Below are 13162 nucleotides of genomic sequence, written 5' to 3' on the forward strand. Positions count from 1 at the left end.
TATCATACAGCTAGTTTAAATAATGAGTGCAATATAGTTGAGATTGGATAAAGGATGTAAGTGAAAAGTGTAGTTTAAATAAGCTGTAGCTTCTGCCTACACCCTTTTTGGTCTAAGCACTGTAATATGATAATGCCTGTAGGAGGTATGTCTGAGGCTACTGTGACTGCTGAAACAGTACAGGCCGATTTTAACCAGTAGATTAACAAAATGTTCCTTTGAAAAAAAAATATCCCAAATTTATTAAATAACTTCACACACTTCATAACCACTCACACACTCAAACTGCCAGCATAAAGTGATATTACTGTATATTAAGTTGCCTGCTGATGTTAAATGGTTGGAGCTTTCTATATAACTGGCATAGGTTATGGATTAGCTCGAAAACATGACAGCGTAGAGGGAGTATGTACTGTGAAGCTATTTGTATTTTTATTTATTTTTTTGTTGTTGTCCTTTTGGATTATCCTGTGAGTTCAGGGTCCCTACAGCGGCCATTTTGTCTAAATGTTGATTTGGCAAGGTTTTTACGCTGGATGTCCTTCGTTATGCAACCCCCTCCAATTTCTACCGGACTTGGGACCAGCACTGGATGGGCTGTTGTGGGTTCAGTCTCTTGTCACCTGTGAAGCTATTTGACTATAATGACTGCATGTAATATAAAACAAACCCTGCTCAGACTTTGCAGGTTTGGCGTTTCAGTTATTGTGTATGACCCGTTTATGAACATATGGAAATTATTTACATAAACAAATTGTCAAAAGTGCCGGTGGTCTTTAGGACACATAGTGTTATGTAAGTGGGGGCGCAGCTCAGTTCCCAGTGTCAAGCTGCACGGGTTAATGACTCTGCACAGGGGAAACATGGAGAACATTTTCATTGTCTGTGAGCTGACACAATGATGACACCAAGCAGATCAGGCACAACACAGTCACTTTCTGTGGCTGAACAACTTCTCTGCTTGTGTACTTCCAGCTTAGTGAAAACGCCTGACAGTGATTCCTCCAATACCAATAGTTCATGTGATGGCTGTTTCTAACCCCCCAACGCTGCACATTTTGGTTGCTGTGATTTACATTTCATAATTTCTTTAGTTTAAGTTTCAGGAGTTTTCAAATTCAATCCACAGGGAAAACATTTGAAAAGTAGAAAAGAAAGGAAAAAAACTTGACATATAATAATTATTAATCATTACCAAGACAGATAATAATAAATAATTTCACCCAAAAGCTACAATTTAACTACAATTGTTCAAATACTTGTGGTGTTTTCATTTCACTAAACCACAATTCAGTGGTACTTCTGATTCTACTTTATTTGTTAGATTTTATTCATTAGATAAATCGCTTTTCAGTGACAGTTATGAACACATTAATCAATAATTGCATCATCAATTAATTATTCTTAAATATCTATGACAATAAGTAAATAACAGCATCATCAGGTCTTTGCGATATGATTAAAATTAATATGATTAAAATTTATAGCCCGATATAGTTAATTTCAAATCAAGATAACGATATAAACTGTATCACAACAAATAAACAATAATATTAAATATTAACATAAAAATTTGGAATGGTCAATTTCTTATTAAAATAATAATATACTTGACCAAAAAGGTACTGACTCATTTGATTTTTTTTTTTCTATTGCAACGCAGCTTGTTGTTATATCGCACAGCCCTAATCATTTGTCTAAATGATGTGTTTTCCCCCACGGATCAGACTCCATAGCACTATCAGGTCCTGTGTCTTCCCCAGTTATTTATCAGACAAGGCCACTCCTATTTCTCCATTGTCAAGTTCAAATGGCCACATGCCCAGAGGACAGCAGTGGACAGCAGTGGACAGCAGTGGGCACTTTCCCTGATATGCAGCTACACAGACCATTACACAGCAAACTGCAATGCATTGTGTGTATGTCAATCATAGTCAGCACTGAAATTTCAGCAGTGTGTGCTGAAGTAGCTCTACTGTCATGGACCTACACAGGGTAAACTTAGCTCACCATGCATATCATTGAGGCTTGGGTGCATATGACCCTGTCAACAGTTTACTGGTTGCTCTTCCTAGAACCACTTTTGGTAGATGCTGACCCCTGCATATTAGCAACACCCCACAAGATCTGCCATTATGGAGGGACTCTGACGCAGCCATCTAGTCACCGCGATTGAATTCTTGTTAAAGTCATGTCTGAAGCAACATGAAGTCTAATGCCCTCTTCTAAAATGGTAATACAATGACTTAAGGATAAATCATCACAAAGCCCTGAGCTTAATCAAATTGAAAATGTATGGTCTAAACTGAAAAACCTGACCCGATGCATGAGCTGTGCCAGGAGGAATAGGCCAGAATTCCTGCAGTGTTGTGAGAAGTCTATGAGACAAGTTTTTAGTTACACAGCCACCAAGAAGTAACAAGCACCCTCAGAACACAACATAAATAAATGCTAAAAATATATATTCTTTTTGTCCTTTCGGCCACAGCGGATCATTGTCCGCATGTTGATTTGACAGTCTTTTTTTTACCTTGGATGCCCTTCCTGAAGCAACCCTCCCCAATTTCTACCGGGCTTGGACCGGCACTGCACAGCTGGGGAGCGGAATGGAAAAAATTGTCTATAATTATTCTAATACTTTAGATCATTAGAATAAAGCAGTTGGACTAATCAAATGATGGCAATACTAAAGTACAGTGTTTGGAATCGTACAAAACTGAGCTTAAATGTATTTAGCCAAGTGTATGTAACTTGTGACTGGTCTAATAAGATTAACAACTAAAATATCCAGATAAGATCATTGCTAAGTATTAGTTAAGTTTTGGTAATTTTGGCGTTTTATAAAATGTATACGATGCCTTTAATTTAGATTTTCTCCAGAAAAGCTGTAAAACTGAAAAAGATATCTATTGAAAAAACCTAAAGCACTTTCAAATCAGGTTGCTTTCTACGTAATGTGGTTATTTGGCCTCATTCACTGATTCTGCCTCTAGAAGAGTACTGTGCTCACAGAAATGTTTGGCCGACTAGAACTCCAGTCTGCAACTATTTAAACTTTTCCATGACTTCCCTAACTGCTCATATGGTTTCAACAGGATCTTGTGTTCAGATGTGTTCACTACAAAATGAGTGACTAACTTTGCTCCAATTCTCAGTGTGAATTCCTCTCACTGCAAAAATCTATAATTTTGGCAGACAGACACCAAGGGTTAGGCAAATATGCACACTTGATGCTCTGTGTTTGATAGTGTTAACAGTGAGAGGCTCAGCAGGTTGCAACAAGAACGTCGTAGATACACATTAAATAAGGAAACATCTGTATTCCAGCTTCTCTTACAATATACTGGAGCTGAATGAACATCAAAGCTTGGCAGACAGCAGTAAATGCTGTTCTGAAACCTATGATTTATTAGCACTGCTTTTCTGGGATGTACAACGGGCCCATTTCAGCTGGGAGAGGCAGATAGGGCTTCATTCACACTGCTCACTCTGAGCACACCACAGCAGAATTGGAAGATGCTTCACAGTTTGTGAGGTGAATGCAAGATTCTGAAAAATCACACAAATCCCATGCACTTTAATTTGAAGCTGTAACAAGCAAGAAGTCGTGTTTTTAAAAGCTCAACGATGAAACAACAGAAAAACATTAGCGGAGCAGCTGCTCACAACTTCACTTAGGACATTCTCTGTCGTTGATCAATCTGACCCAGGGGATTCTGACAAAGCTCAGCACAGCAAATGTCAGCCCACCATAGGGCTGGGCAAGCAATCAGTGAATCAATAAATCGTTATTGCCCCCAAGAAGCAGAAAGCAAAGCCGGGTAACACAACATACCACTAAAGACCTCAAAGATCCTGCAACCCCTGAAATGCCAAAGGAGTAAAACTTTTTTCCCCCCATCAACATTATACTTAATGGCCATTCATCCAGCTCCATTATTATCTAGAGTAACAACAATGATAAGGGAGTATAAGCTATAGTCAAATCAGGAAAACAGCTTGTAGTATACATTAAAATTAAACAGTTAAACCTGAATAAATCTAGAGAGGGATTTAAAAATATTTGAAGGAATTGGCCGCCTACCGACCACAGAATCAGAGGTTCGCGCCACACGTCAAAGTGTCCCTGGGAAAAACACTGAACCCCCAATAGCCCCTTCCCATCCCCAGCCGTGGAGTGCTGGTCCCAAGCCCGGTAGAAATTGGTGAAGGTTGTTTCAGGAAGGGCATCTGTCGTAAAGAGCTGCGCCAAATCAACATGCGGACAAATGTTTTAATGCAATCCAATGCAGTGGCTCTGCCATAAATTCTACCTTCACATGGTTTCTCAGTTTTTAGGCTGAAAGTGTCAGAAAAGTGACCGATCTACGATGCGTTTATTATTGAGTTTGTAGTGGAGTCATACTGGAGTGCAATGTTATATTTATATTTAAGAGGTGGTTCTAATGTTTTGGTCACCTCATTCATTTTAAATAGGACCAAAACATTAGAACATCTATCATGTAAATGTTTTTAACTGTTGTTGGGTTGGGACAAGTAAAAAGCAGTGCTTACCCCCCATCAACACCACTGTGGTTCCTTAATAATTAGTAACTGTGTGAGTGTGATTATAGCATTTCTGCAAAAGAGATGTAGCCTCTCAGTGAAACTACAATGAATTACAAGGTACAAACATTGTTCCTGTGGCAAAGAAGTCCTACCCTGTCCTACCTTAATGAAAAGCACCCTGTGACACTAGACCACATCAATTAGTACTGCAAGAGGATGGTTTAAAGAAATAAAAGCCAGATTCTGTACTGGACCTTCTACAATTCAGCTGGGCCACAGATATGCCTTTTGTCCTTGCCTTATATCTAATTCAGCGGAGGGTGGGAACACAGGAGCACCTCTTTAGTTTACAATGATATGTACAGCATATTTGAAGCGAAATCTAACACTATAACTTTCAGTGTCCTGAAAGTGATCACCTCACTCGTTACCAGGATTCTAGCCTTTCTCCCTGACAGGCCCCAGACTGCCAGGATATGAATGAACGTCTCCACCCACAAGGGCTTCATGCTCATCGCACTGCTGTAGTGACTCAGTGACTCATCGTTAAGTTTTCAGATAAATGGGTGGTAGTGGGACTCATTAGCAACAACAAGCAGCCAGTGTACAGAACAGATGTCCATCAGCTGGTGGACTGATGTAAAGGCTACAATTTGTCCCTGAATGCTGAAAATACAAGACATGGTTGTTGACCTCAGAAGCGACTACTCAGTGTATAAAACAAATTTTCTACGAAAATCTTTATTTATGACTTGAAAAGGAGCAATGTTTATCACGTTATCAACATAACTGTAATCTCTCTGTGTCACTCACCTTGTACTGTCTCACAGTAGTTAGGTTGGTCGGCATGTGGAAATGAGCTGCTTCTGGCAGAGCGCCGGTATCGAAGCAGCCTGTGTTTAAGTCTGGTGAATGCCTGTGTTGGGTCGTTGCCACCCACAGGCTGGATGAACAGGCTCTCCTTCCCAATGTGGACAAGTCCAGTCTGTACACAAAACAGAAATGTGCAAGAAATATGATAATGGAGACTAGTTTTAAATAAAACAAAAGCAGAATAACTGCTATGGTGAATGGGACATGTGTACATTTCCAGATTGATATTTATATTCTACAGCTGTACTGGAATAGTTTTGGATGATTTTATTTCTTTTTATGGTAACTTATGCAGTACTTCTTTAGCTTTTTATCAGCTCTGGTTAGTTTTAGCCCCTGTCTCACCCTGAGTCCTCTGCTCTGACTCTGTTCTGATGAGTCAGACTGCAGAAGCCTGCTGGATGGCCAAGCACAGCAGAGAGTGATAGATGGAATATGAGAGCAGGTGGGCTCAACTGTGTACACTGTGGGAGTGCAAACCCAATATTAAGGAGGGGCCCAATGAAAGTGCAGGAAAGACTTTGGAAAGTCTTGCAACAGAGTAGAGCAGACAGAGATACCAGATGTATTTTTTGTGGGATTTGTTTTCTACATACATGTGAGGAAATTCCATCAAGGTGTTTCTGTGATATTGCATTTACAAGAAACAAAAAGTAGGTGAAGTCACACGGAATGTGTTATCAGGTTATCCTTGACTCAAAGTGGATATGTGTGCCAGGTTTAAAGAAATGCTTGCGAAGTATTACTATAAAATCAACTTCACAAAAATGGGAGGGACAAATAGGATGGACATTATGTCACAATGACCTTGGTCTTTGGACCTTTGGTTTCCTGAGATATTGCATTCACAAAAGAAAAAAAGAGGCCACAGTGCCCAAACCCTTTGACCACTAACCACCAAAACTAATCATCCTTGACAGACAGACAGACAACTCAAATACATAATGCCTTCAATTACAGCTGTCACCAGCATGTAGGCAAAGCAACTCAAAACCCTATATGTCTTAAAAAAGTTCTGTAGATCCCATTGCTGTAGCTGTACATACCCATGTCCTGCTACAAACTGAATGTTCCAAAAGCTGTGCAGCGCCGGTGCCAGCCTGGTAAAAATTGGGGAGGGGTTGTGTCAGGAAGGGCATCCGGCATAAAAACTGCCAAATCGGCATGTGAACAATGATCTGCTGTGGCGACCCTGAACTCACAGGAAAGGCCTCAAGGACATTAAAAATGTAAAAAAAATCACTTTATTGTACATAACACACAGGATGCCATTCAATGAAAAAGCACTTAAAAACAACCTTCTGGTCCCACTGACCACTAGACTCTGTTATGCAAAAGTCTCTTGAGCAAAAATGTACATGCTCCAACAAGGTAAATCAAGATCTCCATACTAATGGGAGAAATACTGATTGTCAGAATTTTACTTTCTCAAACATCAATTCAATGTGCATTAAACTCACTAACCTTTTTCTAAAGTATTTTTTTTTTTTTACTTTGTACTTGCAAATCTTAGTTTAGCAAATTTGACTGCTTTTACTATAGAGACAGCTGAATCCAGGTGTGACTTTGTGTCAATTAGTTCATGAATTCCTGGGTCTTGTTGTTAAATGTTGCTCAAAATTGGAGCTGTCAATCAATTAGAAGTTTTACACAATTTGTTACTGACTGTCCACAGTTAATCACAATTAATTGCAAAAGCTTTATCTGGCTGGGAATTACAGTAAAGGGACATTTTTAATACGGTTATCTGCATATGAGTGGACACATGATACTGATGGTACTGATGATCACTGTGGCAGAGCTGACACTACAGCCTTATGCTTGTTTGACAGATATTTAAAAAAAAAAAAACAACAACTCTCACCACACAACTGTCTCACCTCAGCAGGGGTCAGTCAGCATTTCCACTCAGTCACACTGTTGGATGCTGCACAGGTGAGGCACCATAAGATAACGTGTGTTACCAGCGTTAAAAAAAAGTTCCTAAAAGAAATTTGTGTTAAAGCTTTAATTGCATAAATGTTAACTGGTCTATTTGAACCACAGTCATACAGGCTACACACTTCTTTGAGACTTTATAATTGTGTTTTACTTCCAATTGGGATTTAATTTCTGCAGGTAGAAAGTCTCTTGTTCCTCTCTATCTCCTCCCATCTCCATCAAAATACAAAGCGTTTAACAAGTTTTTAGTCAAACAACAGATATGCAGATAATCCATTTTAGGCACTGTAGCAGGTACACAAACTACACACAAACCCCCCAAAAGTCCCTGCATCCACTAACAGTTAGCACAGCATAGTGTCTAGTTCAAGCTCCATTGTTGAAGTCATTTGAATTTGACATTTTTGACATGAGCTGGTCACCACCCACAACAATAAGCTTTTCTTCCATTGTGTTCGAATCTCTTCAAGCATTCGATTAGACCAGAAATCTGAGGAGGAAGTCTTTCCGTCTCTTTTATGAGCCAATCAAAATTGGCATGTAGGGCCCCACATGCACTGAACCCACAGTCCTACTCTAAGTCTGCATTTGAACCAACACCAGTCCTTAATCTTATTGTTGAAATAAACAGGATAGGAGCTTGAAAAGAAAACACACTTTACACAAAGTCTGGTAATCTTCTTCTGAATGTAAGTTTGCTGTCATAAATGGTCTGATCCCCTTCATTTTCCAAGTTGACCCAAGGGAGGCACCAAAGATCATTTGGAGGGACAAGGTTTTGGAGGCTCTCAGGAGTGAACCTCCAACACAAGGTGGCCATTTTCATAAAACATATTGTATAAAAGCTAAGATAAGAACCACTGATCTAATCAGCTGCCTACGTCCCCATACTTTGCTTTATGCTAAATTGCCTGGACTTTTTGTAAACGTTTGAAAAGTAAAGCATATATCATATTAAAAGGATTCAGTATTTCCTGTTACCATATCACCAGTTCTGCCCAAACATATATCATCTCCACTAACTTAAAGCAGATTTAAAACAAAGAGCAGTCCAGCCTCTGGTTGCACAAATAATTACATCCAGACCACATCTCAAAGACCAGCTGCTTTAACGTGCCAACACAATGTTCCTCCTGCTACAAGGTCAGAATGCAGAATAAAGCTGATTGTACTTTCTCACTCTCTCTCTCTCTCTCTCTCTCACACACCCTAGTTTTCCTTTGCTGACTCTCTCCCTCCATTCCTCTCCTGCTCAGTCTTAATGTTTTGAACATTAAGCATCGCAGCTTCTGCACTAAAACCCAGGAATACGGCACAGTCCCCTTTCAAACATTAGCTGGTGTTTAAAAGACAAAATTAAACATGCATGAGTGGAAAAGTGACAACTAGTTTCAACTTAGTTTTTTTAGTTTACAACCTGGTTTTGAAGTGACTTGAAACTATTTCTTGATCAAACCAGACCCAAAGCTTTCTCTAACCTTAACCAAGTCCTGCAAGTGCCTTGTCATCCTCATTATGTTAACAGAAAGCGTAATCCAGTTTCAATTAAGTTGCCTACAAAACACATCTGTGTTTGTTGATTAGTTGGATAGAGTGAAGACAGGGTTGAACAAAGGACAAACAACATTCATTGTTTCATTCACTGTCACTGACCCTGATTCTCCTTGACAAACCCATCATGTTCATCTGATAATAAGTTGATTTTCAAAATGAAATAGGAGGCAGTCAATTCCCTGCTATTGAAAAATATAAAAATATTTCTGGAATTCCGTCATTTTCAATTAACTAGCCAGAAATGCAAGCAAGGCCCAACCCAGCTTATGAGCCAGGAAAAACACCGCTGCACAATCCTGCCAGCCTCTGGATCGGCTCAACACTTCAGTGGAAAAGACAGACAAACACACACAAACTTGCAGGACGACGGCGTGTCATGTGATGCTGAATGATTTCATAAAAATGCTAGATGTTCCTCAAGTCAAACTGTAAATAAAGTTTGTGTTTCAGTTTGTTCTTCGACCGACTGTTTCCTCGTTACATAATTCTTTTTCCACAGATCTTGTGTGTGCTCCGTCTCTCTTTCTTTCTACTGCTCCTGCATACATCCACACCTCAACAGTAGGATGTCAGTGTTAGGAGCGAGTTAGCATAAATAAATCTGCCAAGTTGGAAACTGAAATTTCCTGCCTCAGGCTCATAATCATTTGTTTGACCATCTCTCCTATAGACACACACACACACATAGACACACACCTCTATACAGTGTTAATGATCTATAAAAAACTATTTGTATCCTGTGTTTATTCTACTTTACTATACCTTACATTGTATAGTTGAGGCTTTTGGTGTTTAATAAACCCCTTTTTATACATTAATAAAGTGTGAGGATTTTTGTTCTCGTTGAAGCTGAAGGGTACAGTAACCCCTGTACAATTGCATCACAGGGCCACACATGGAGACAGACAACCATTCAGGCTGCCATTCATACCTACAGGCAATTCAGAGTCACCAATTACCCTAATCAGTGTGTCTTTGGATTGTGGGAGGAGACCAGGTTACCAAGCATGAGGAGCAAACTCGCAACACAGTGCGCACACAGCAGTCACAGTGTGTCCACTATGAACAGGTCTGCTCTGACTAAAACAGTGTGGTACGCCATCGGATAAATCAGCAAGTCAATCTGTTCCAACAATTGTGCAGACACTGCTCCCAGCTGAACCCCATGGCTAACACATTCTGTTCCAGCATAATGGGGACTGGAGGAAGCATTAAAGCATTTCTACAGCACCACAGTATGGGAACACGATCCCATTCATAGACATTAGCAAGAGAGAAAGGTCCATCACAATCATGCTACAGTAGTTGTAGTTGCAGGAATTTGTGGCAAAATGCCTCCATCCTCAGCAGCAATGAGAGACGATTTGACTTCATTTCTGCGCTGTTCTGTAAGCTATAATAACACAGTAAGGGGGATATACGTTTTGGAGCTGATGTTCTTCCCCCTCTATCTATTTATTACTGTTACCTACATTCTGTGTAGATAATGAAACCTTGTTGTCTGCAGTAATATATCTACCGCTGGAACATCCTAGTTTGTCCACATAGATAAACAATCGGCCATTATAACATATGTACATTAAGTGTGGGATTTGCCAAGCTTTAACAGCTGAGGCTACAGTTGCAAACAAAAGTTTACACACACATCACGGCAATGCTGAGTTTTAAATAACTTCTTTGGACAGTTTGTTTTTGTGGGGGTGAGTCAGAATGATTGTACAATATAAATTTATAATAGGAATAATAGTTTGGTGCACGGGATAGGCTCAAAATCCTGCTTTTAAAATTCCCAAACTTAGCATGAAAGTTTTACTAGTTGTTCTCTGATCATGAGTCTGAATATAAATAAATAAATACTCGCTTTAAAATGCTTATTCCCATTCACACACACACACACACACACACACACACACACACACACACCGATGGCAGTGGCTGCCATGCAAGGTGCTCACCTGACCCACCAGGAGCAACTTGGGGTTCAGTGTGTTGCCCAAGGACAGTTCGACATGGGATCAAACCACTGACCCTGTGGTCCATGTTCAACTGCCTTAGCAACTCAGCTACATCGCAGGCTTCTGGATAGAAGCTTCTGGCTAAAATATCAGTTGTCCTTACTACAGCCTGCTATTTTCAGTCACTAGTTTTAGGTTTCAATAACTATAAAACTAAATTGTAAATGCAGACATTCTGACATACAGTAATAAAGAATACAAATTTTAAACACACAATAAACAATTTATTTTTGTCCAGTTTAATCACAATGGTAAGTTCATAATTATAAAATGCTATTTGGCAGATATACATCTCATTGCTAGCTTATCTCTGTATCCCCAACTAATTCATCAGTATCACGCAGCAAAGTTAATCTTCTTCTGACGTTGCTTTGCCACCACTTTGTGGCTGCCTACTTTGCATCCTAGTCATTTAATTTGAGGCCATGAATACAGATGCAGAGTAGAGACATCACTATTTCTTCAGAAACTGACCTTTTACAGTCACACCTTTTATTGATTACTGAAAGGGGCTTCTCTTTCATGAAAGACAAACATGATCTCAAGCAGTATCTTCCCTGTGTGGAAACTGTTCAGGCCTCACTACCGCACCTCTTAGAAACCTCTGCCAAATCACCTGCGGCACAACATGAGTTGTTGATGGACAGCTACCTTGAAGTCTCTCATGTCTGACTTCCTGAATGGACTTGAACTTTGCATACCTTGAAAATTTCCCTAAAGTGAGCGAGGAAGGTGTGCAGCTCTGTCAGGCCAAATGTAACCAGGTCAGTGATGTCTTCTGGCCAGTTCCCAAGATTAAGGAGGGTTAATGTGCCAAGCCGTGATGTGACATAACCACAGAAGCAAGTTATCGCTTTCCTCTTTACAATGTCAAAAGTATCATCTGCCTGTTTCCTGCTCAGTTGCACAACTAAGTAGCTGTTTCCAGGAAATGGCCCCACCTCCCCGAGGTACTTGTTGCCACTGGCCTGGAACTTTGAACATCAAAGACCATCTATAGGATAAGTCCTTCTCTCTGGAACAGATGGCTCAGGGCTTTAGTTTCTTTTAAGATGTCTATAAGAAGAAGGAGCATCATGTAGTGCTTCAGCCCTGTAGCATCTGGCTTGAGCCTGCATCTGACATGATTGGGAAAAATCTTGCAGAGTTTTGTGACAGGTTCATCGTCCTTGGCTACATAGTATGTTGAATAGCTTGAATAGATTTTCCCTTCTTTGTCCTCAAGCCTTGTCACACTCAATATGAGTCTGATGTCAGGGGATGATTGTGTAGTGTTCTCACTCTAATTTTATCACTACTTAGACCCAAGAATAATGTGTTGCCATTTGCTTTTGCTGGCACTGCTCTGCAGGTGAGACTGTGCATTGTCTTGGTATCAGCATCGTACTAACGTCTCCGTCTCACAAAGCCAGGTCTGCTTTCAAGTCCCCTCACAATTCTTATGCCTCCTAAAATATAAAGACACAAAACAGATGAATGATCTGTTTTTAACAATTCTGATGAATTGTTATCAGATATCAGTCATAATACTTATGGTACTGTACGTTTTAAATCATTACATGCACTGAGTTGGCAGTTTATTAAGTACACCTAGCCAAAAGTAATGCAGTCTAATAAATCATCTTTCTTAAGGTCACAGTTATTTTTTTCTTGAAATTTGATACTTGATTATTAAAATGTGCAGTCCTTTGTAGAGGTTGTAGTGTCTGATGCTGTTCACTTGAATTTTGTCATGCTACAGTTCAGTTGTGCCTTTCATTTGGCTATAGGTCTGTTGGATTAGACAGCATTAGTTTAAGATAATAATCTTAATGCAAATTCACACATTCATATGTACAACAGCAAGTCACAGTGAGGAGCCTATTATCTCTCTTGGGTAAAACGTAAAGTCTAAATAAAATCTATATAATAATAAATAAAACAGTAAGAAATCAGCCATTATCACTGTCCTCTCTCTTCTATCTGACAAATTCAAGCTTTAACAGTTGTTTTGATAAATTACTTTCATTGGGTCTGAGCTTTTATTATAAGAACAGTTTTAAAGACATTACCTAGCCATGCAGTGCCGAGTCCCAAGCAGGAAAAGCCTCCAGCGGAAAAACTGTGCCAAATCAACATGCTGACAATGATCCACTGTGGCGACCCTGAACTTACATGATGAGCCAAAAGGACAAAAAAAGATTACTACAATAGCTGGTGTTTCAGCTGACCTGGGCACCCTGACTAATCAG

At 39.7% G+C, this 13162-nt stretch overlaps 1 protein-coding gene across 2 annotated transcripts in view; it reads right to left on the minus strand.

Moving 5' to 3' along the window:
* The window catches only part of adamts17 (ADAM metallopeptidase with thrombospondin type 1 motif, 17), a 117635-nt gene that overhangs the window by 99096 nt on the left and 5377 nt on the right, over window positions 1-13162 (minus strand). For both annotated transcript variants that reach the window (XM_067493821.1, XM_067493814.1), the window contains exon 3: window positions 5362-5533. In XM_067493821.1, the coding sequence (XP_067349922.1) occupies window positions 5362-5533 (172 nt within the window). The remainder of the gene's footprint in view (window positions 1-5361; window positions 5534-13162) is intronic.

The sequence above is a fragment of the Channa argus genome, chromosome 2 (genome assembly GCF_033026475.1).
Source record: "Channa argus isolate prfri chromosome 2, Channa argus male v1.0, whole genome shotgun sequence".
NCBI classification, from domain to species: domain Eukaryota; kingdom Metazoa; phylum Chordata; class Actinopteri; order Anabantiformes; family Channidae; genus Channa; species Channa argus.